We start from the raw sequence: 26,116 nt of genomic DNA, 5'->3' as shown, positions 1-26,116 counted from the left end.
AAATCACCTACTTATAATTTTGTTGCCTGGAATTTGTTTATTCATGAATTAGTTATTTTCTTAGTGACTCTGATGAAAAGTCAAAGCAAATCTAAAAACCAGCCATCTATTTACTGAGGGCCCTTGGAAAGAAGAGAAGTGTAATGCCAGGGTACACAGAGAGTACCGAGGGACCACGCTCAGCGGACATGGAAGAGAAAAACAATTCAAGGATCAGAATCAGTGAACTATTAGCTAAACCCAGTCTGAATAGATTAAGTTGCAATCTTAATTTTTAAATATTTTCTCTCATATATTCTGCCTCTGCTCTCAGTGTTTCCTTTTTTCTCTATCTAACTGACTGAGTATATTAGGAAAACATCATATTGCTTGGTGTTGTAAACTACTTATTCTTTCATAAGTGAGGTGTGAGGAAACTTCGGTTCTGAATATGGGAGAGAGTGATTTAGGCCACTTATGACTGTGAATTTTTTTTCAGCTGAAGACAGTTAACTCATAGAAAATCTTAGTCAGAACTTACAATTAAATAAAAGAAATTTAATTTGAGTGTTTGGGTTTTTACATAGAGAGAGATATAAAAATGATGGCGCTTCTTCCTTCTTTATTTATAGAAGAAAAATACTCTGTTTATATAAAGTAACATTCCTACTCATTCAACAAATATTTATCAAGTGCATTGGTTTTGGAGATGTTGCTGTTAAAAATGTTTAAATCTTGTTTTTCATTTTCACAACTCGAGAGAAAATATGAACATACGGCTTGTGCTCCTTGGGCATCTGAACCATCCTCTGCGCCCCGTACCTAGGCCTGAAGACATGATGACTTGAGTTACTTTAGACTAACTTCTGTGAATGTTCTGATAAACTTCACTTTATTTCAAGAACACGCATGATTAAACTTGATTCATCACAGAATTATTATTGTGCCAGGTACAGTGCTCCCAGGATACACAGTGGTAAACAGAAGCGCTCCCTGCCTTCACGGAGCCTGTATAAAGCTAGGTTAGGATTAGAATTATGTAATATTTTCTACCTTTTCCCTATTACACTTTTCACACCATCCGCCTCCCAACATGGAGATGCCTTTAAAAAATAGAAAAGTATAATGGCTTGAACTACTAAAGGAGTTAAGAAAAATCATAAAATAGCATGGTACTGGGAAAACCAGAAAGAGTTGTGTGGAGAAAACATTGAAGAATGGAATACAGCGATTAGGGGTAGAGCGCGAAACTCAGATTTTGTCTTACTTCTCAAAGCACTGGCTGAATTGGTCAGCTTGCTAGCAGTAAATTTTTATCACTGAATTCTCTTGAGGACTGGGTAAAAGTTTTTTTTCATGCACGGAGGTATACTAGTGTCAAAAGGCCCAGATTTGCAGAAGTTTGTTATTTGTGGTCGGGAAATTAGGTCGTACCAGTAACAGTGACAACACAGTGCTTGAGTGCATAGATTGAGAGCAAGCCATGGTTTACAGCAAAAGGGGCTTCTGGAATGGAAGGTGAACGGAAGGGAAGGCCAGGTGCTCCAGATGAGAAATGTCAAGGCTCTGGAGAAGGAGACAAAGCTAAAATCATGCTATGTGGTTAGAAGCGAAGGAGAAGAGACTAACAAGGCTTGCTCACCTTCCTGCTTTCTTTTTCAGTTCCTCTTTATGACCCCTCCCCGTGCCGGGCAATTTGTGGCTGCCTTTTGTTTAGTGAGCCTTGCTTTCTCATTTCTTTCCAAAGCTCACTGGAGGTGAGGATAGAAGAGAATGTGTGAAAAAAGCTGGGGAAGAACTGAGGCAATGGCATTTGTGGTCCAAAATCAATTTGGAAAACATATTTACTACATTTGGGAGGAGAAGAAGGGCAGTTTCTGCAGATGCTGCCCATAATTGTCAAATTGTGACCAATTGGCTTTATTAACAATTAAACTACTATTCGTCACCAGGAGTCTGTTGACAAGTATTCTGCACCCACCTATGTTTCTTTATGTCATTACTTATGCTAATGTGCTGATGTCACAAGAACTTCTGAAAGCACTGGACCCTGGTGATCACTTATTTTTAAAACTCTTTCCTCCTACGTATCTGGAACAACCTTCTCCTGAATCTCCACCTTTGCCTGCCTTCTTCCTCATCCTCTGCTGGGTTCCTCTTTAACTTGTGTACCCAACAGCACCCTTGATAACATCATCTGGATAATTCCATAAGCACTAGAAATTTAAAGTATCCAAAATAAAACTCATATTCTCTCCCAAACCATCCTCCATCTTCTGCTTTTTTGCTCCATGATCTGTCAGCCTGAAATCCAAGTCAATCGAGGTCTCCTCTCTCTCTTGCATAACTCGTGTTTAATCACAACCTTCTGAATATCTCTCCCACCAACCTTCACCTCTTTAGCTCTACATTTCTATGATACTTTAGGTATCACAACTAGCCTTAACTATAAACAAGAACTTTTTCAAGCTCCCTCTGACCTTTCATCCATTCTGCATACTCTGCCAGAGTGACCTCTCTAAAGTGCAAAACTGATTTGTTGACTTGACTACCAAAATTCCTCAATGGCTTCTATTTCCTAGAAATAAAATTCTTCAGCTTACATTCTTGGCTTTCATGATCTGGTTTCTGCCTACCTATCCAGCTTCATCCATCACCCCATGCACTGTGTGATCTGGAAAACATCACATACCGCTCTCCAACCTGCCATGAGCTGGTCCAACCCCTCTGACTTTGCATATGCTGTTTCCTCTGCTTGAGATGTTCTATTTCGTTAACCACCTAACAATCTCAAAATTGCTATTTAAGACTCAGGAAGCAACACTCCCTTTGTAGGGGTTGACTTGCTCTATAAGCTCAATGAACCTTGTATGCACATCTTCTTTAGGTCTTAGCACATTGCACTGTAACTGACATGTCTGCCCCTACTGCTGGCCTATGAACTCGAGACAGAGACTGTTTCCTCAGCACTTGATATAGTACCTGGCTCATAACAGGTACTCAATACATATCTGTGAAAGGAAGGAGGAGAGAGAAAAAAAGGAAAAAAGAAAGGGAGAAAGGAAATGATATAGAGTATATTTTTTTGTCTAATAAATTATTGCACAGCTGCTCGGGTTAAAGATAAACTTTACATTCAGGTCCTCAGAGAGGTGGGAGGAGGCCAAAAAGACACACAGGTTCTAGGTTGAGGCTCAGCGGATGGATGTTGTATCATTCACTGAGAGGGGGAGCAGATGGGGAGTAGGTCTGGGAGGAAATATGAGTTTAGTTTGGGACATACTGAGTTTTTAGTGGTTAAGATACTAGAAAGCTCAGATTAAATATTTATGTAGGGTTACCAGTTGTCAACATTTAAAATTAACTCAGCATTTCATTTTTTTGGTTGCAATGGTTGTCTCTCAAAGGAGCACTAAAGTTTAAACTTAATGCTAGAGCATCATGGCGTCTGGGCCCGTGCAGCCTGGGTGAGGGGCAAGGACTTGGTCAGACTTAGAAGCGAATGCTGATTATGACCCTTAAAGAATGATCCTGACCGGGAAAGTCAGTTTATTCAGAGTAGAGTCATGACCGTAATGGTGGGCCTTCGTTAAAATGATGAAGTGGAGCCACTGCAGAGAGAGCTGTAGGGTGCAGGAGCAAGAAGGCACAAGGTGGAGCAAACTCCATAAGGAAAGTGGGTAGCGGAACTGAGGTGAACCAGAAGGGAGAGATGGGTACAGGATTTGTGAGGGTGAATTCACAGAATTATCAAGAACTTGAGGGAGTCACAGGTGATAGATTCGATTTTTTCTGAAAAATAGGAATTAATGTCATGTGTGAAGGATTAAGCAGGAGAGATAGGATAAGGAGCCAGAGAATATGGATGCTTTGCCCCAACTGGTGAGAGGAATGGAAGATGTTGCTGACCAGGGATGTGAATGGTATCCTTGGTTTAATCAAGAGGTGGGCGAGGAGTGGGCCTGGTGGCATAGTGGTTAAGTTTGCAGGCTCAGCTTCAGCAGCCCCAGGTTCACGGCTTTGGATTCCAGGTGAGGACCTATGCACCACTCATCAAGCCATGCTGTGGTGGCATCCCACGGACAAAATGGAGGGAGGTTGGCACAGATGTTAGCTCAGGGCCACTCTTCCTTAAGTAAAAAGAGGAAGATTGGCTACAGATGTTAGCTCAGGGCCAGTCTTCCTCACCAAAAAGAAAAAAGAGGTGGGGGACAGCTCCAACTCCAGCCTGGCCCAGAATCCCATCTCTAAGGATGAAGCACTTAGACCCACCTCTAGGATGCTCTAACTATGTCCCTACCTTTGACCTGGGCTCATCCTCCTTGATCAAGTCTCACTTATAAGAAGGACAAACTACAGTGGCAGATTTCCCAATTCTGAGAGAATGGAACTGTTTAAAAGCAAATGTAGGGGATGGCCACATGGCCCAGGGTTTCACCGGTTTGGATCCTGGGTGCAGGCATGGCACCACTCATCTGGCCACACTGAGGCGGCGTCCCACATAGCACAACCGGAGGCACTCACAACTAGAATATACAACTAGGTACTTGGGGGCTTTGGGGAGAAAAAAAAAAAAAGCAAATGTGTTGGAATTGTTGGTTACATAGGAAAGAAATGCATCAGCAACTCAGTTAAATGGCATCCTATCATTCTGTCCTTTTCTTTTCTTCCAGTGGTCTACTCTGCAACTGCATACTGGATGCCTGCGGAAAAGACAGTACAAGTCAAAAACGTAATGGACAGGAATGGGGATGCCTATGGCTTTTACAATAACTCTGTGAAAACCACAGGCTGGGGCATCCTGGAAATCAGAGCGGGGTATGGTTCTCAGACCCTGAGCAATGATATCACCATGTTTGTGGCCGGCTTTTTGGAGGGTTACCTCACTGCCCTGTAAGTACCGCAAGTCATGGTGGAGTGCTGCCAGGCAACCTCTGTCCTTTTCTTTGTCCACCAGTGGCTCTTGTCTTCCTGGCGTTGTACATTAGAAGCGCAAAGCAGCTGAAGCCCTTCTCATAGGATGGAAACGTTATCAGACTTACATTTCTACCTGTAATCACTACCTGTCTAGAAGGAACAAAGCTCCCAGTTGTGGCACTTGCCTTTTTAAATCTTTCCTTGTCATCAAACGATTTTAAAAGACAGTTAAGGGGCCGGCCTTAGGGCCGAGTGGTTAAGTTCACATGCTCTGCTTCGGTGGCCCGGGGTTTCACTGGTTCGGATCCTGGGCACGGACATGGCACCACTTGCCAGGCCACGCTGAGGTAATGTCCCACATGGCACAGCCAGAAGGACCTACAACTAGAATGTACAACTATGTACGAGGGGCTTTAGGGAGAAGAAGAAGAAAAAAAAAAGAAGATTGGCAACAGATATTAGCTCAGGTGCCAATCTTTAAAAAAAATAAAAATAAAAAAATAAAAGACAGTTAAACCATTTCATCCTACTATTGATTATCTGGGAGAAAGCAAATGAAGGTACAAAATAGAGAAGATTAATCAAAAATAAAATGTAAGAGCATTTATTTTCAACAGTCTTAAAACAATACTTTCAAGTGGGCAAAGATTTTTAAATTGAGATTTTAATGTCTAATATAAACATTCTTTCCAATTCTATTGTTACTTGATTCTTGTGTCCTTCCCTTATAAAAAATAACAAAAATGTAGTTCACAGTGCAATCAGGACACATCCTTTTTAGAGAAAAGCTCTTTAAGGAAAAGAAAGTTGGAATTCCTTGAATCAAGCCTCATCCTTCCTTTGATAAAAAGTGTCTTGATGACTTGGCTTTCTTCTTTATTCTCTGTGACCTAGATTGTTGAGTGCAGTTTAACCAAACCTTAAATTGCACTGTTACCACCTTAGTCATGGTAAGTGCACTGTTGATCTTAATCTGTTTCTGCAGCCTCAAGATTCTGTCAGATATTGAATGACTATTATTGGGCTGTGACTTCTCTTTTTTAATTTAAACTAGAAATTCCTGTTTTTAATTTTATACCAAACCTTCATTATCTTACCACACACGTCCTCTTCCTAGTATACTAGTCTGAGATGTATAAAACTTTATAGGGCCGGCCCTGGTGGCCTAGTGGTTAAGTTCAGCGTGCTCAGCTTCAGCAGCCCAGGTTTGATTCCCAGGCGTGGACCTACACTGCTCTGTTAGTGGCCATACTATGCTGGTGGCCCAGATGCTAAAAAATAGAGGAAGATCAGCATGGATGTTAGCTCAGGGCGAGTCTTCCTTAGGAAAAACAAAAAACACTTTATAAACTGAATAAGATTTTAAAAATATGTTCAAAATGGTATTGCACATGTAAAAATCTGAACTTTTTATCTTTCTCTCTAAATCTTTATCCATTTCTGTATCCACAGAGTTCTGATTGCATTATTTAAATTGAGTTGCCAGTTTGGAGAAATAATTCAGACCGAAGTGGTGTGAATATAAATATAATAGATTGACTCATGGGTGATATACATCACGGGTTATTAAGGGAAACAGTGCGATTAGAAGGAGCAGCTCTAATCTGTGAGAATGTTGTAAGGATAATCATGTCTTCCTTGGTTACTGGAAAGCTCAAGGAGTTTGATTGAGAAAGCTTCTGAAAAAGGTGGCACTTCTGATATTCTTACGTCACAGAAAAACATGCATTTTAACATCTCACTCTTGGAAATGACTTTACCATTTCACCTGTATTCTTAACATAAAGCATTGACCTCTCCTTGAGTACTTTTATCCATTTTTCAAGAAAATCCATAGATTAATTCTATTAAACCCATTCTATTAATAACTTTTTTATACTTCTATATTAGAGTGAAAATTACTTTAATTTTATTTCTTAAAGGAGACAGCCTCTATTCAGTAACTCTTTTCTTATTTACTTTGCCTTTTTGCCATGTCCTTACAAAGGAAATTGGACATATATAAATCAGTCTTATAAGATTAAAACAAACAAACCACTTCCTGCACATTTTTGAGACCCAGGCTTTGAGCATCTGGCAACTGAGTCTGCCTTCCCCTCAGACGAGTAGCAGCAGCCTGTGAGCGAATGTTCAGGAGTGAGGGAGAGACCAGTCTAGTAACCTTAGTCAATACTGATCCTTAAGGAAGAGTTGGGAAACACTTGACAGCACGTCTGCTGCAGAGAACTACTTGAAAAGGATACTTTAATCCTAAGTACTATAGGAGTCCCAGAGGAAGGCACCCCAGTGGGCCAGAGCAGTCACAGAAGGCTTTGCGGAAGAAGTGAGTTGTGGGTCTGGCGTCTGCTAGATGAGAACCTTTTGGTTTGGCTGGGAAGAGGGAGAAAATCATCCTGAGCTGGAGGTAACAGAACAGAGTACTGAGAAAAGGTCTTGAGTCTGAAATGAGTAAGTCACATTTACAGTGAGCAAGGACTGGAGGTTCCGATGGAGCAAGCAGAGGACAACAAATTGAAAAAAGGCAACTGAAGGCCATGTTGTGGAGGGCTTTGAATGGACGTCCGCCCGCCCGTTATCATTCTCTATTTCAAGAGTAGAGTGCTCAGTTTTCTTGAATTGAAAGACAACTTCTCCGTTCATCTCTATCTCATATTCGTGACTGTGGTAATTCTCCTCACCTGCTTGAGATGGGCTTCCTGTATATGTGGTACCAAGAGTCTGAGAAGACCGCCGCTCTGCAGAGACCTTGCTACATCTCATTGAACAGGAGAAGATGTTGGTGAGCAGGAAGACGCATGATAAAGAACTAAAGAGAGAAGTCAGTATTTGTATATTTGAAGAAGAAGAAGGAAAAAGAGAAAGAAGAGAGCACAGAAAGAAAGAAAGAAGGAAGGGAGGGAGGGAGGGAGGAGAACAGGAAAGAGGAAGAGGAGGAGGAAGAATTACAACCAAAACTATCTTTAGAAGGGTATTTTCCATAAGCTCCTTCTCAGAGGCTGTCATTCTAACTGCATTACTGAAAAGTCAGATAAGTAGGGGAATTTCTGAATCAGCATGCATTTAAAGGACCTGCTCTGTGCCTAGCTTAAAGCTCAGAATAATAGGATGTGATCCAGCCTGCTGAAAACAGACCCTGGGCAATGGGATGGGGAAGAGAGGAGAGAGGGAGGAGGCTATCACTTTCCTTCCTCCTCTTCTGATATGTTCCAGGAGATGAAGGTTTATTACACATTCTGATGCCCAAGAATTTATTTTGAAGGAAGGAGATATGCCAAATGGAGTAGAAAAGCTGGGCTCTCAGTGTCAAGAGCTCCAACAGGGAGACAGAAAAGAAGGGATGCTGGAAGGATTCACAGAATTGTGACTTCCAGACCAAAGGCACCACCAGGGCCTGCTGAAGTCAGCACCGCCCCTGCACAGCCCGCCATACACTGTCTCAGCTGAGCACTGAGAGGCAGTGTGGCTCCCTCTGAGCAAAGGCATGCAGCGTTCTCTGAAGCAAAGCAGAGGAGTAGCGTAAACTGTCAGCCATCTGGAAGCTGTGACTGTAGCCACAAACCGGTGGTAGAGAAGGAATACAAGTCACAGGCTAGATTGGTTGGTTTGTTCTCAGCTAAACAGGAGCAATTGTCTGAGAAACAAAAGCAACGTCATACACAAACATCGTTGTCCCAACTTGAAACTATCTTGCTTGGACTGTTACTTGGGGATGCTTTGCAAAGTGTGATCCCGCATTGCCAAGACTCAAGAGCCAAGAGCAAGGACGTCTGAGCCTGGGCTGAGAAGATGAGTTTGTGCCAGATGCCAAAAGAAAGAGATGTCTTTTCTTGTTTTCCTCTCGGCTTGCAGGGTTGCTCAGGCAGCTGCCAAGAGCAGTGGGAAATGTAGGGCTGCTGCTTTTTTCCACATTGCCACATTTAAAATGGAGTAGTGTTCCTAACTGTGCGGGGAGGAGGCGTGTGAGAGGATGGATATTGTGGGGTGAACAATTGAGATGTCGAGATAAGGAGGTTGGTTTAATCACCTTGGATGACATAGTTTGCTCTTTCCAACCAATGAAATACTTGAGAGACCAAATGAAAACCCACAAAGAAGTATCCTCAAATCCTCCGTCATTTCCCTTGAAGAGTTCAATAATTTGTTGCTTCCTTGAACTTTTACAACACTCTCCAGGTAACGATTTAGTCCTGGGCTCAGCCCTTTGTACCTTATCATGAAGCTTAAGGCCATCTACCTGTGCGCCTCCTGCAGAGTTATCATATGCAGCAGCAGCCAGATCCAGCTGGAGTAGGCCACAGCTTGGAGTAGGTGCTAGATATTTCTAGAGTCTTCTCTCCCTGTCTTGCCCTTCCTCACACTCTCTTCTTTTCTCCATCTTTTTCCACTGTCCCTGCCCCCACCCATCCTGAGGAGTTGTCCACTGCAGGGAGTTGACATTGCCTCCAAGCGTGCATTGCAGATGGGCTCTTGAGCTGTACTGTGATGCCCCTTCAGCCTCTCACACATCCGCTTCCCACCAACTCTCAGAACCATGATGTCCTGAGAGCCAGAGCTACGTCTCCCATATCTGCCTGTTGAAATGTTGCCCAGCCTAGAAGACCTATCTCAGATGCTGTCTTTGTGATGTTTTTTCTGATCCCATTCCCACTGGCTTGGAGCTCCATCTCTCCCCTCCACCATCTGTTCATGCTTTGAGGGCAGGGTCTCTATCTTACTCATCTTTCCATACCCAGACACCTGGCACAGCACTTCTGTCCCCAGCAGCTATGTAATTACATGCTTATTAAGTTTAATTGAATTCTTTGGCTACTTCAATTCTATTAGAGATGAATCAGAAGTGTAAGGTATGTATTTTCACATAATGCAGTGTCTGGCCAGCTTGGCCAAATGAAGTTTCTTCCTTTGTTTTTTAACTCTATGGCGTGGGTCCCAAAGAGTTGCAAATTCAGAGTCTCCGATGTCTCACTAATGATGGAAAAGCTGATGATAGTCATAGATTGATTTTTAGTAAAATGAATCATGAAACTTTTCTGGAAAGACTGGTGATGAGGAAGTGGGGACCTGGTCTGCTCTAGTTTTTAGTAAAGTGGCTGATCTCCTGTGTTACTGAGGCAGCTGCTGAAATGAGCTCCTCTAGAATTACCCAGTTTGAGTGGGCCAGTTCAGTGCAACAAACACTTGTGCCAGTCTCTGGGGACAGGGAGAAAGATAAGGGGGAGAGTTAGTTTCTCAGAACATTCTTCAGAGGACTCCTCTTAAGTTAGGATGTTGACACAAAGTTGCGAAAACTATGATGAAAAGAGGTTCTAACAAGATTATGGCACAAGTAGGGGAAGTAGTCAAAGGTGGTATCTTTTTTGTGTTTGGCCTCCTACCAAGAAATACCAGGAGAATCTCCTCCACACCCTCAACTTGCTCCTTTTGGTGCTAGAAATTGAATATGCTTCCAGGTCAAGGCTGTGGCAGAGCAAAGTAAGACACAGTCCCACCCTCAAAAATACCAAATGGCCCGTCAGCTAGTAATTGTTTGGAACTTAAGATGAACCACAAAACAATCATGATGATGATGACTAACACTTATGTAGCATTTAAAATGTGCCAGACACTGTTCAAAGCATTTTATGTATGTTAAATTATTTAATCCACAATAACACTGTGAGGTATGTATCATTATTATCCCCATATTATTGGCATGAAAACTTGGGCACAGAGAAGTTAAGTAACAAACTGAAAATCACAAAGCTAGTACGCAGGAACCAGGATTAGAAACCAGGTTCTCTAATTACAGAGTTTGTGTGCACATACACGCACAAATGGATTAATCACTACGGGAAATATGAAAGGAGCCAGATATGGTCTCAGACCCAGAAAGTCAAAACAATTAGGAAAGAGTAGGAGACAGCACATGACAAATGGTAAGTGATGTGGCATTAACATAATTGAAAAAGATTCAGGAAAAGGTGGGTGTACATGTGTCTCCATGATTCTCACGTATGAACACGTGTGGCAGATGTGAAGGTGAGCAATTCCCCGCCAGCTTAGGAGGAAGGTTACTGACTTGACACACTAAGGAGCTGAATCTAAATCGAGCGCGTTTATGATGTGGATACTAGTGTTAGCTCTGTAGGAGGAGAACTCAGAAGTGTGGAGAAGTTGGGAATCTTGGTTATGGTCGTACAGCCTAGCAGTAGTAGAGTCAAGCTCTGAGCTCAGAATTCAAAGCCTCTACTCTTAACTGCTATACTATATGGTTCCCCCAAAAGTGTAGGACCCCTCAATGGGCAGGATCAGTTGAGGCCTCCACTTCTGATGTCAAGGTCTTTCCCTGCTCTGAAAGTCAGAATGAGTCGAAAAATCTAGTCCCCCTCTCACCCTTTGAAAGAAAAATTCTCAATAATTCTAGCCCAGTTACCCGCCTATACCGCCACCTGTCTTCTCTACCATTACGTGGACATCCTCAGCAACCACCTCTGAGTTAAGATGAACGTTCTTCTGTTTCAGGGTTTCTCAGCCTCAGCACTGTTGACATGTTGGGTTGAATTAGTCTTTGTTGTGGGAGCTGTTCTGTGCATAGTAGGATGTTTAGCGGCATCACTGGCCTCTGCCCTCTAGAGGCTGGCTGCACCTTTCTCTCCCCTAGTGGTGTGACAACCAAAAAAGTGTCCATACATTGCCACATGCCCCCGGAAGGAAAAATCACTCCAGTTGAGAAACACAGCCCTGTTTTGAAACGGACTGAAGAACTGAGAGGGCCTAGAACTCTGGATGGGCTGGGCAGGGTGCAGTGCTAGAAACTTCAGGTAAAAGTATGCATTTTTGGTTTCTTTACCTGAGTGAGCATTATAAGTCAATAGCACACAAATTATTTTTTCCAAAAATAGAACTTTATTTTCATATAAATCATTTTAATTTTAAGAGCCTATTCTTCCTTATGGCAGAAAACGTTACTATAGTCATTTCAGTAAACTTATTAATTTATCATTTAAATGGAGTCAATTCAGAATGTTCCACTCCTCTTCCAAACACTTTTCCCCAGAATGGATTAGCGTTAAAGAGGCATCTTGGAGGGAGAGGAAATGTTTAAGCAGTGGTTGTCCTGTGTCCTTCTCTGGCATCCACTGCAGTGGAACAATCTCCTTTAGTCTTTAGTTTGGGTATTTCTCCATCCGACATCTGATGAGGCTTCCGTGGTCGCCCTGTTCTCCACTGTGTAATCAATACCACCTGAGCTTGCAATATTCACCACAAGTAGAAGTCCCCTGTCCCCAGCAGGTCTATCAGCTCAGTGTCCACTTATTCTACCCTAGGCCACACAAGAAAACATTTGGCTGCTCCCCAAAACTCACTGAGGTGTACAGGGGTGCTATGTTTGGCTTACGAGCCTAGGCAGTCCAGGTAGCCATCTCTACTTCCCCATGGAATCATAGACAGGGAAACTGTAGGGTTATTGCCTTCCTGAGCAGCGAAATCAAGTCATCAAACTCACCTGGAGTTTCTGCATTCCCTTTACCTGAAGTATGAGGCCAGGGCAGAGGGTCCCTTTCTTGTCACCTGCCTACCTGTCTAGCTTTTTTGCTGTTCTCTCCCCCAGGTTTAGAGGTGGTGGGAAGGGAAAAGTGACCAACTTGATAGTGGAATTGATGTGTCAGAATAAAAGATATATAAACAAAACTTAAAAGCAATAATTCAGTTTTTAAAAAATATTTACAAATAATTTGAAGGAAAAGCTCTCATGAAGTGAAGCTTATTGAATTTAAGGACCATATAAAAAAATATTTCAAAGGATTTCAATGTTGTTTACCTAACTGACAATAAAACTCTATTTTCATTTTATTAGTTTCAATTCTGGAAACTTCTAGATAAAGGATCTCTAAAGTTCCAAAGTATAGGGAACGAAATTCCCATTCTTGGAATCTGAGTCACCTCCTGCTTACAATGCTGACCTCCCTAGGTCAGTAAAAAGCATCAAATAAAAACCACAACTAGGGCTTTCAGTAAACTTCCAGTCCAGAGGGTGCAAGGGGCTCACAGTTTGACCCACTTTGTTCCAAACTTATAGCAAATGATAGAAAAATTATATAGAAAGAGAACCTCATAATAATATAGCTGAGTCCCAAAGCCAGATTAAACATCTCTTGAACCAGAAATGAACCAGAAAACAGGGTGATGAAGTATGGATCTGCCGGGCTGCTGGCATGAAGCAGGCAGAGACAACCACCCCTGGTGACGGGTGAAGGCCTCAGTGCTCTGAGTGAGCTGAGTCAAGGCTGGGAAGCAGGACTAACCTTGCTGCTTTGACTGTTTATTGAAAGAGGAGGCTGCAGGATAACTTTTACTGATGTGCATCCTAGTGTACAGATTTATAAGAAACCATGAGCTTGAAGCAGGGGCACGGCTGGGGCAGCAAGAACTGAATTATCCATGTGCTGGTTCAATTACAGATATATCTCCAATTTTCCATAGGAAAGAAGTCCCAGAAAGCCACTGTAAGACCTGGAAGGGAGTCAGATGGAGGCACTTAGAGAAAAATGAGAGCAGAGAGAGAGAATATAAAAAAACAAGTAACTAAAAATGCCTGGACGCCAAAGTTGCAAAATCCACAAAGAAATTGAATGTTAAGAAAAACAGTCAACAAAATCAATAATAATAATACACTCCAGATTAATTTTATAGGATGAGTTAACAAAGATTTTAAATATGCTTAAAGCACTCTAAGTTATAAATGGAACAAAACTTGAAGAAGAATTTATGAAACAAAAAAGAAGAAAAAGGAAGAAATAAGAAGACAAGTAGATATTTTTAAAGAACCTGTTTGAAATATTATAAATGAAAATTATGGAAATTTTTAAAAAATATCAATAAATGGGCAACTCTGGACTGGACATAATCAGAGAAAAAATCTGAGTCAGAAATTAGTATTGAGGGATTTACATAGTATACAGCCCAAAGAGATAAAGGGGTAAAAGTGATGAAAGAGCTGTTATTAGATAGAGAAGTTTAATCAAGAAACTCCAGCAAATGTCTATTAGGAGTCTCAGAAAAAGAGACTAAAGGAATCGCAGATAAGCAATAGTTGTCAGTGTAATAGTTGAAAATTTATCAGAATTGAAAAAGACAAAATCCTTAGTTGGAAAACACAGCCTATTAAATTGCTACAACATAGTGGGTGAAATTACAGAAAATTGAGGTTAGAAAGAATATTCTTAAGAGCTATCAGAAAGAAAAGACATGACTACACAGGAATCTCAGCCAGAATGACAGCATACTTCTCATCAGCAGCGATAGAGCCAGAAGATATGAGGATAATATCTTAAAAGTACCAAGAGAAAATAACTAACTAGAATTTTATAACCATTTAAATCATCCAAGAGCAAGGGCAAAATAAGGATATTTTTGGATGTACAGATTAAAATGCTTTACGACGCACACTATTATAGGATATACATTAACAAGATTAGCAGGAGGGAAAGATTGGGATATAAGGAGCAATAAGTAACACAAGAAACAGAGAAGTTAATAAAATTTGATTGTAAAAGTTAAAATATAAAAAATTTTAAAATAGAAATAATTTTTTAATTGAAAAAGTAAAATTAAATCTTTGAACAATAGCATAATGGAGGGTTGTCATTGAGCAGTTGAAGCTTGCTAAAATATGCATCATGTTTGGAGGAAGAGAGAAATACAAAATTTATTTAGACTTTATAAGAAAATACATAGTTATGAATGTTTTTTAAAATTTTTAACGAGGATCACTAATAGAACAGAAATATATTTTACAGCTTCTAAAACAGCAGAAGTAAAAATAAGGATAATGAAAATGTTATCTAAACAAGGAAAACATAAAAGGAGGACAAAGAAAGGGATGGTAAACGGAAAACAAAAAAGATTGTAGAAATAAATCCCAGCATATTAAAATCACAATAAATGTAAATGGATTATTTTCATTATTTAAAAAATGTTTAAGGGACCAGCCTGGTGGCATAGTTGTTAACGTTCACACACTCCGCTTCAGTGGCCTGGGGTTCGCAGGTTCGGATCCCAGACATGGACCCAGCATGACTTGTCAAGTGATGCAAGCCATGCTGTGGTGGTATCCAACATAAAATAGAGGAAGATTGGCACAGATGCTAGCTAGTGACAATCTTCCTCACACACGAAAAAAGAGTTTAATTGAGGAGATGTTGTTTAAGGGTATAAACTTGCAAGTAAGTTCAGGAGATCCACTGCACAGCATAGTGATTACAGTCAACAATGCTGTATTATAAACTTCAAAGTTTCTAAGAGATTAGATTTTAATTGTTCTCACCACAAAAAAGAAATGGTAACTATGTGATGTGATACAGATGTTAGTTAATGCTATGGGGGTAATCACATTGCAATATATAAATGTAACAAATCAACAGTTTGTACACCTTAAACTTACACAATGTTATATGTCAATTATACTTCAATAAAAAAGTGTTTACAGAACAGCATATGAGACACATTTAATTTTTTTAAAGTAAGTTTTAAAATAAAGAATCCTAAATAGCCAATAATCTTGAGGGAGTGGAGATTAAAACAGAAAACATGGCAAAATAGAATGGCTTAATAAAGTTGGGTGATGGATACTTGAGTGTTTGTTACATTCTGTGCTTTTCCATATGTTAGAAATATTTCCCAATTTTAAGTTGTGCATTTGATTTATGAAAAAAAGACAGTAGGGAAAGTTTGTAATAGGGGACATCCTAGTTAGCCACAAGTACGGGTAATTTACTGTGATGCAGAAATCCAAGAAGAAAAATAGAAATGTAACAGTTTTCATCTATCGTTTCAGGCACATGTTTGACCACTTCAGAAACCTCTACCCACAGCTGATTCAGACACCTTCCATCGTGAATAAAGTGCAGGATTTTATGGCGTATGTATAATGGCTTTCCTCTTCTCCTTGTTATTGAGGCTGAGGGGCCTGAATCTGTCATTTCAGACAGCAGCTTTCCTTTTACCAATTTCTTTTATGTCTCTTAGGCAGGACTCTGAACTTTGTTCCTGTAGTAGGTATAGCACTTTTTGGTAATGGCATGAAAACTGGTTGCAGACAACATGTCCCCCAATTTGGGCTCTTTCAGAGGTCAGGTTGAAGATCACGCTATTAATTGCTAACACAACTAGAGGAAGACGCACCAAGAGTGTAAGGCAGGCAAAGTTAACCACCTGGATCACTTCCACTTGGGGGCCCCTCTCTTTGCAGAGCTCTCTCCTCCTACTCCTTTAAAGAAATTCCTTTTCATGGGCCTGATGACTAATCCTAGCTGGAGTGTTGGCTAATGTCTAAAGTCATAACATCCTCTGAGAATATTTCCATTTTAATGAAGTTTTCTAAAGACTAATAATTCTCAATATTCAGAAAACTTCTTTGATATTTGTGGGATGACAGACTATGAGATTGACTTGGGGACAGAAAGGCTCTTGGTTTGGCTCTCCAAGTCACACACTAGCTACCCTCTTCATCGAATGCTAAGAACCCACAGAGCATCAGATAAAACCAGTGGGCTAGATCCCACGAAGCAATGATATCGTATTCTAAGACTGATCTAGAGAGAGCCTGGACAAATCAGAAATAGCTTTCAGGATACAAAGCTATGTCAAAGCATCCCCTATGAATTGCAGAGAACAACAAAGAGGAGAGACAGAATGAGAGAACTATAGAAAACAAGCCTACAAACAAAAGCTAAGCGTGCTAGGACAGAGGCATTGAGGCAGTTATTAGCAACAACAGAAATAGAATGAACCATAAACTATGAAAGTGATTTGAGAGAAATATAAACATACACAAATTACCCTGTCGTTGAGAGTTTTTATTTTTTCCTGTTGTTTAACTTTACCACTTCTACATGCAGAAATAAAGTCGATCAACTTATCCTTACTGATTTAGGGAGACATGATTTTATATGAAAGTGTTTGGATGGTCTATCCTTGACTTTCTTAGGTCTCAGTATCACAAGTGGGTAAATATTACACCTGTATTTCAGTTCTAGCTAGAGCATGGAGGAAGCTATGAAGGAAGAGTTGTAGTCCAAGGGAGAAATTAAAAATCATTTAGGATTTGCCCTGATATCCTTTCAGAGTGATTGGAAGGTTACAAGATCCAGAATTAAATTATACTAGCATAAGTATCTGAATGCATAATTTCTAAACGCCTGAGGTTAATTTAGCTCTGGATGAGCAACCATAGAGACCTCTAGTACAACTCTAATTTCTCTTTCAGGAAGCAAGATCAGTGGACCCGGAGTAAGATCAAAGATTACAAGGATGACCCGTTTTGGAGACATATGGGCTATGTTATGGCACAATTAGATGGGCTGTATGTAGGAGCAATGAAGAGGGCTTCATTAGAAGGGATAAAGGTAAGACTTTTAAGAAGCTACTCAGAATTTATATAGTATAGCAGGAATATTGAAAATTAGCTTTAAAATAGCTTTCCAATTTAGAAGCAGATCAAATTCGACTAGAGTAGAAATTCCTTGCACACACACACTGTCTTGTCTATCATACTGCTAGCACCAGACTCACTGTCTCACGCAAAATTCAAGCTTAACACACAAATAAACCAACTTCTTTCTGAGTTTTCTCAATCTCTTTCATAGTTTTGTGCTCTGGAGTAGGTTAAAGAGCCTAGTATAGATGTACTGGCTGTTTAACCCAATAATGCTAGTGTTTTAGATAATATGATTGCTAAAGCAAAATGTCTAAGTGTACAAGTTCTAGGCTTCCCATCCTCCACAACATACACACACACACGTGTGCACACATCATAATTTGTTTGGAAAGCTTTACTGACTCTTTGAAGATTCAAAGGTACCATTGAATATACTTTCAAATTAATGGGAATTTTGGCTCCTGAGGGTAATATGTTATATACACACACATACATAGACACATACACTGGACAAAATATACAAAAAGGTTGTTCATAGAAAAGTGATGCAACAAATTCTTTTTTTTAATTAATTTGTGTTGTGTGAGGAAGATTTGCTATGAGCCTAACATTTGTTGCCAATCCTCCTCTTTTTATTTTTTTTGCTTAAGGAAGATTAGCCATGAACTAACATCTGTGCCAATCTTCCTCTACTTTGTATGTGGGATGCCTCCACAGCATGGCTGATGAGCAGAGCAGGTCCACACCTGGGCTCCAAACCTACAGACCAGGGAACCCAGGCCACTGAAGCAGAGTGCATGGAACTTTAACTACTCAGCCACAGGGTCAGACCCCCAAAAATTCTTAGCGATGTGTGTTCAGCCTTGCTCATAAGACTGGAACTACAAATTAAAACCATACTGAGAAATACTTTCTCACTTGTCAGTTTGGCAAACCTTCCAAAGTGTGAAAGCATACTCTGTTGTCTAGGCTATGGGGAGAAAAGGCACTTTCCTAAAATATTAGTGGGAATGCAAAATGGTATATCTGCTAAGGACAGGAAATTTGGCACTCAGTACTCAAATCACATGCTCATTTACCCTTTGATCCAGTCATCCCACTTGTAGGATTACCACACAGATTCACTGGCAAAAATACAATATAGCATATGTGCAAGTCTAGTCATCGTAGATAGTTTGTAATAGCCAAAGACTGAAAACAGCCAAATATATAGAAGACTGGCTGAGTAAATGACGTAGCTGTAAACAGGAATGAGGCAGCTCTCCATATACTGCTATGGAGTGACCTTCAGGATCTGTTAAGTGTAAAAAAGTAAGGTGAAGACCAGTGTGTATCATTTGCTACCTTTTACGTAAGAAATGGAAATAAGATGATAGATAGACAGATTTGCTTATCTTTCCAAGAAGAAACAATGTAAGAATAAACCCAAAATTTTTTTTAAAAATGATTATCTATAAAAAAGGAAGAAGAGAGAGTGGAGGTGACAGGGATGAAAGCTACATTTCTCTGAATGTAACTTGCTTTGTACATTTGACTCTGGAACCAAGAAAATACTGTTCTTAATAATAAAACAAAATTTAATTACATATAAGAAAAACAATTCCTAAAATCTGAAAACAACTTGACACAAATATATCTAATTGTATATCAAGTTCATGGCATAACCACACAGAGACCTTTTATTTCAAGTGACCTTAAAAACAGTTATTGCTGCATATCCTTAGTGGGATAGAACCTAAGGATAAGAAGAACCATCAAAAAAACAAAAACAAAAACAAAACAACCTTTAGCTCTATTCAGTAATCTTACTTTAGTAAGAATATTGGTATTTTTATTTTGAGATTTGATGGAGTTTAGTAAATAGATATCGTAAGATAAAGCAAATAAGTAGATATGTTGGCTATCAAGATTTTTAACATAAGAAAAATCAATGAAGTAAAGACTGTAGTTTTTAAAGTTGTTATTTAGGTAGAAAATCAATACTTTTAGCTTCCTTAAAAAAATACATATTTCCTTGCTTTGTCCCCTGAAAAGGTCTAGAAATAATGACAATAGCATTGACCCAGGAGTATTGAGTCTTCCCTAAGAGAATATGACTTAGGCTAGGCAATCATGTCTTAAACAAGATAGAAAAGCACTAGCCATGAAGAAAAAGATAGATAAATTCTGCTAATTAGAATGAATTTCTTTTTATCAGAAGACACTAGATAGTGAAAAGATAAGCTGCAAACCAAGAGAAAATGTTTGTAATACATTTAACTAACAAAGGATTTGTATCTAAAATACATAAAGAACACCAACAAAAAAATTTTAAAAAAGAAAATAGTAGAAAAATGAGCAAGGGCAAAAAAACAACAGGAATTTCACAGAAAAGAAAACACAGATGGCCCAAAACGTGTGAAGAAATGCTCTGTTTTGAAGAAATGCGTATTAAAACCTCAGTGAGATCCTATTATGCACCAGGATTGGGAAATCTCAACCTCTGCTGGAATGAGTAAATAACTACCACCACTTTGGAAAAGAATTGGGCATTACTTGAAACATTTGAAGATAATACATATTCTACAACTTAGTAAATCCACTCAGAGATTTGAGACACTCTTGTATGTGGGGTCCATGTACATAAAAGTTCACAGTACCATTGTTTTCCTGTAAACTGGGAATATCCCAAATGTTCATCATAAGCATATCGTGATACTATATATATATATTCGTGTAATGAATGCCATATAGCAATGAAAATGAATGAAGTTTCCACACTATCAACATTGATGAATGTCAAAAAATGATATTGAGCAAAAGAAGGCACACAATAGGATTCTGTTTGTGCAAATTCAAAAGCAGCAAATTTTAGAGAATATGTTGTTTAGCGATTCATACATAGATGATAAAATAACAGAAAAGCAGGTAATGAGCAACACAAAATTTAGCAGAGTGGTTACTAACTGGCAGGGAAGGAGGGAGATGAGGCTGAAGACTTCTAAGGAAAGAGTGATATTCTGTTTCTTAAACTGTGATGTGGTTACATAGGTGTTTATTCTTATTATTTTTCCTTCAACTGTGTATTTACATCTTTATTCTTTCATATGTATGGTATCATTTTTAATTTTAAAAATAAAGGCAAAGGAATTTACAATTCATATCAGAGACAATGAACTAATTTCCCTAATATTCAACTCCTAAAAGTCAATCAGAAAAAGAATAACCTAGTAGAAAAATAAAGCACATGAACAGTTCACAAAAAAAACAAATCCAAAGGTTCAGCCTTACTCATAACAAAAGAAATGCCAATATAAACTACAATGAGATACTATTTTTCACTTATCAAATTGGAAATAAACTACATGTTTAATATGCTGTTGAGGCTCTAAGAGTATAGTGGAAACAAGCGCTTTTGAGACAATTTGCCAATATCTACGCAAGTCAAAATCACTTCTAAGAATTTAGCCTACACATAGACTCACACACATACAAAATGATGTTTCCAAGATTGATTATTGTCACATTATTTATAGTAGAAAAAGACTAGAAACCACCAGAAGTCAGTCGATAAAATACTGGTTAAAAATATGGCAATGCATCCATTCATTGGAATACTGTTTAAAAGAATGAGGAAGATTTTTACATCCAATGTCAAAAGAGCCCCAAGATATTAAGATACTGAGAGAAAAAATCTAGGTGAAGAGTAGTGCATGTAATACATCACCATTTGTGTTTTAAAAATGTATTTATAAGACATTTTAAAAAGTCTAGAGATATATGCAAGAAACTAATAGAAGTGGTAAACTGGAGACAGGGTGGGACTTGAGCCAGTGGAGAATGGGAGCAGGAGAAGAATTTCCACTGTAGATCTTCTTATAATTTTAAAAATCTTGGAAAATGAATGTATTACTTTTTCAAAAACCAAAACAAAGAGAATATTTATATAAATAAATAATCAGGTTGAGTTTTTTGGTTTTGTTTTTGTATTTTGGTTAATATGGCTTGTGTGTTTGTCCTCCCACTACCTCTGCCTAAAAACCAGTTTGGTTGTAGATACCCAACCCCTGGCTACTCCGGTGGACTAAATTTTGCCGGAGTAGCGCTCTCTACTTAGCACGAAGTTCAAGTCTGATCATGGCTTCAGGGTTAATGCTGTCAAGTTAGTTAATTAAACACACAAACTCTAAGCATCTTAATTGAATGTTTTTGCTGCAAAGCACTGATTCTCAACTAGGGGTGATTTCCCTCCAGAGGATATTTAGCAATGCCTGGAGACATTTTTGACTGTCAAAATTGGGAGGTGCTCCTGATATCTAAGTGGTTAGAGGCCAGGGATGCTGCTAAACATCCTACAATGAACAGCCCCCCACAAGAAAGAATTGCTAGGCCCAAAATATCACTGGTGGAGAGATTGAGAAAACCCGCCTAGAGGGATGCACACAGAATGCTCTGATTGTTGTACTCTCTTAGGAGCCATTCCCAAAGTCTGTGGATATCAAAACATGCTAAACTATCTCTTAACTATAAGTTAATAAAAATTATTTTAGACACTCCAAAAAAATCTAGGGTATCTGTTACATTAGGGACCCTTCATAAAGAAATAATTTAATGGATTCCTAACAAGAGGAAAAATAGAAAATGACATCTAACTGTCACAAATCAATGTTAAGTGCAGTCTTTGTCTTTCCCCAGCCCATGACCATGTTCCAGATTCAGTTCCTGAATGCTGTTGGAGATCTGTTGGATCTGATTCCCTCACTTTCTCCCACACAAGTCTACAATTTGAAGTTTTTTAAGAGATGGGATATGGGACATTGCTCTGCTCTTATTAAGGTGAGACACACATAGCAGCCTCTCTTTTTACCCTTGTTCTGGTCCACCCGTGTATGGCAACATCTCATGATGTCACCATGAAGCTCACCCCTGGCTCTAGCCATGTATCAGCTCATGGGGTCCTCTATGGTAGAAATTAAGAACGGAAAGGAACTGATGGAAGGAACTGGAAGTAAACGATCTTACCTCTGTTTCTTCCGCCAGTTCTCCTGTGCTGTACATGCCAGCTTCCACAGTCTTCCATTTGGGATGCTAACACAGAGTCTTTTTTGTACACATTAAAGGTTAATATTGGATTCTTTGGTCATATTTTCCAGTAATAAATATCACAATAAACACCTGAATTAACACAATCCCTGTATATTTCATACCCTTGTAGTCAGTGGTATATGTATCTCTGTGTCATTCACTATGATTCTGGCTATAGGTTCTTCCTGGATTTGAGAACATCTTTTTTGCTCATTCAAGCTGGTACACGTATGCAGCCATGCTCAGGATATATAAACACTGGGACTTCAACATCAGAGATAAAGACACCATCAGTAATCGCCTCTCTTTCAGCAGTTACCCAGGTAAATAAATTTAGAGGGACATTTGAGTAACCTGAGTACTATTTCAGGATAAAACCTTGGTGATTCAGGGTAACTGGAATGGGAGAAGAAATGTTTAGTAGTTAAGTATACATTAATGAAAATTGATTTCCAGAATGCTTTTTGAAGAAATACAGCTCTAATGCTTTTATTTAATAGAATGGTATAAACTAAGTTAATAGAGTTGCCGAAAATTCACTTCAACAAATGCCAGCTGGGTATTTATTAAGTACAAGGCACTTTCCTAGGGTCTATGTTGTGAAGCAAAGATGAGCAAGGCAGATCCTGCTCTCGGTATCTCCTTGAGGGCCTCTCTGTTTCTCTTATTCATTGCAATAACCCCAGTACTTTAACTTAGAGTATGGCACCTAGTACGTAATAAATTTTTGCTGAATGAATGGATGAATGAACGAATGAATGAATCTTACACTAACAAAATAAGTACAATACAGATAACAATAATAGTATTACTAGATACTATGTATACTACAAAAGAAGTGGAAGAAATGTTATGAGCAATTCTAATGGGGGAGAACTCACATCTGATTGTTGCGGAAAGAGAAGAGAGGTTGACAGCAGAGATGAACCATGAAGGATGACTAGAATTTGACCAGGTAGAGATGGATGGGAAGGACAGTCTTTGTAGAGTAGGGCTTGCAAACTCCTATGCCTAAAGGAGACAGGCAGATGATATAAATGAAGAAATGGTGGCTGGTATGAGAAAATAGAAGTGGAAACAATTGTAGCAAACACATAACCCATTGAAAGGGGGCCAACTGCTCGGCTCCCAACAACTGTTGTCACCCAGCAATGTGGAGATCAACGCTTCCAGATCCTCCAACTTCTCAAGATAGAAATATGGATTTAAAAAACAAAACCAGCTGTGGAACCCAACAAAGCACGTCTGTTAGCTAGAATTGCTCTCTCAGTTGCAGGTTTGCAACCTCTTCAGGAAACATCAGTAGCAAAGAAAAGGGGAAAATTCTTACCAAACATCTGAGAGCCCAGCGTGGATGTGATGTGGACAATTTTGACCCTTAATTACATATTTGTGACTTACAGGATGATTATACCAACCATCTGTCATATCTATCTTCCTTTTCAGAGTGTTGTTGCCCCTTCTGGTATTATTGCTCCTGATAGTATTAACACCACCCTATGAGGAATTCCAACCAGGGGTGTAACTCGATGTTTTTCTGTCCTTGTGACCTGATCCTCCCTTTGAGATCACTTTGATTTTGTCTTTGTCGTAGTTTGCTTAATTGTTTTAGTATTGAGGGTAACTAGGGACTCCCCTCTCCAAGTTAGATGGTGCTTTCATTCTTTTGTGCTCCTTTAGACCAATATTTAAGGACAGCAAGAAACTGAGACCCATCGAATATTCGTACTCTTCCTCTTATTTGCCAGAAAATGCAATATTCAGATGTTACGTGCACGGCTTTGAAATCTCTGGAGAATATTGTTCTTCTGTAGTCTTAATACTTCTGGATCCCAAAGGTAGTGATGGGGAAGGACATGGAGGGATTTCCTGTGAAACTTATGACGCTGTTAACATTTGCATATATACCCTTCCAGAATAGATAGATACATAGATAATAGAGATTTTTAGAACAATTAAACTGAGAGAAAACAAAAGACTTATTTTTACCCCAAGGTGTTTTTAAAAGAACCAGTGGTGCAATGTGGTTCATATTTTCTCTAACTGGACAGCTTTGTTCTCAACAGCAAACACGAAGAACATGTAGAATTATTTATATTACAAAGAATTGTTTGATTAAGGGATCAGCCACATTGGTTTGATAAAATAGATATGGAACTATGCTTTGCCATGAACCTCATGCCATGTGTGCTGTTGATCCCAGAACAAAGCTGGGCGGCTTGTCTATTTTTCTTTGGTGGAGGAGCGCCATAGTAGATTGAGTGGATTAGGAGTGTGGTATTAGTTTTGTATCAAAGAGGGCAGGACCTGGAGTCTCTTTAGGATATGGACAAGGATATAAAGAATTTCTGAGTCAGAACAGACAGATCAAGTCACGAAACCTTCGTGACTTAGCTGAGGCACACGTTAAAGATGATGCTGACTGGGATGGTACAGATACCATCACACTAAAGATACTGCTAACTCTGAAGACCTCACATGCACTTATCCATACTTTTGTAATACATCACGACCCTCCTGCCAAATTCTGTAGAAGTGACCACTAAGATGATTACCATGAAAAACACTAAATGTTCAATAAACAATGACATATTTTTTGAGGTTTCTGAAAAGGAAAGTGTTAGATCTTGGACAGCTGCTAAACATTTCCTCCACTTATGAAATCCGACTATTTTACCTTGGTGAAACTCAGTTTTCTTATCTGTAAAATGAGGCTAATATAATGCTTCATTCACGAAGCTGTAAACATTATATAATTTATTTATTCATCAACAATTTTCTGTTAATTGTTGTGCTAGGCAAACAATTTACAATGGAGAGCAGGACAGATACAATCTCTATTCTAACAAAATTTGCCTTCTGGGCAAAAATGGAGACAAAAAAGCAATGATGAAGTGTGTTTTGTGGTTTTCAGTTTATGGGTCTTACATACCTTTTAATTAATTTGAATCCTAAATAATTTTTGATGCTACTATAATAAGAATTTGTTTTTTATTCCTTTTTCAATAGTTCATTGCTTGTATATATGCATTAGTTATCTATTGCTACAAAACAAATCACCTCCAAAATTCGTGTCTTGAAATAACAATATTCGTTTAGTATCTCATAGTTTCTGTGGATCAGGAATTTAGATAGGACACAGTGAGGGTGGCATGTGTCTACCTCCCTATATGTGGGGCATCAGCTGGAAGACTGAGAGGCTGAAATCTCTGATAGCTTAACTGCAGCTGGAGGATACACTTCCAAGGTGACTCACATGGTTGACAAGGTGGTGCTGACAAATTGGTTCCCCTTCACTTGGGCCCCTCCACAGGACTGCTTGAGTATCCTTATGACAAGGTGCCTGGTGTCCCCCACCCCCAGACAAAGTGGTCCAAAAGAATAAAGCAGAAACAGCAATGCTTATTATGACCTAGTCTCAGAAGTCATACACTGTCACTTCTACCACATTCTATTCATTAGAAGCACATTATTATGATCAGCCCATGTTCAAGGAAAGGAAATCAGAATCTTTTAAAGGGAAGAGTATTCAGTCTTTCACCATTAAGTATGACGTTAGTTGTGGATACCCTTTTTAAGGTTTTATCCCTTCTATTTCTACTTTGCTTAATGTTTTTATCATGAATGAGTGTTGCGTTTTGTGAAATTCTTTCTCAGCTTCTATTAAAATAATCATATGATTTTTCTTCTTTATTAATATGGTGAATTCTCTTGATTGATTTTCAGATGTTAAACCAA

At 39.2% G+C, this 26,116-nt stretch overlaps 1 protein-coding gene across 1 annotated transcript in view; it reads left to right on the top strand.

Moving 5' to 3' along the window:
* Positions 1–26,116, top strand: part of PLBD1 (phospholipase B domain containing 1) — a 50,282-nt gene that overhangs the window by 6,283 nt on the left and 17,883 nt on the right. The window contains exons 2-6 of the mRNA XM_070619174.1: positions 4,653–4,872; positions 15,713–15,796; positions 17,144–17,282; positions 21,989–22,129; positions 22,557–22,701. Of these exons, the coding sequence (XP_070475275.1) occupies positions 4,653–4,872; positions 15,713–15,796; positions 17,144–17,282; positions 21,989–22,129; positions 22,557–22,701 (729 nt within the window). The remainder of the gene's footprint in view (positions 1–4,652; positions 4,873–15,712; positions 15,797–17,143; positions 17,283–21,988; positions 22,130–22,556; positions 22,702–26,116) is intronic.

This window comes from Equus przewalskii, chromosome 5, assembly GCF_037783145.1.
Source record: "Equus przewalskii isolate Varuska chromosome 5, EquPr2, whole genome shotgun sequence".
Lineage (NCBI taxonomy): Eukaryota > Metazoa > Chordata > Mammalia > Perissodactyla > Equidae > Equus > Equus przewalskii.
The sequence above is the reverse complement of the archived record's forward strand: the minus strand, read 5'-3'. Positions and strand labels throughout refer to the sequence as shown.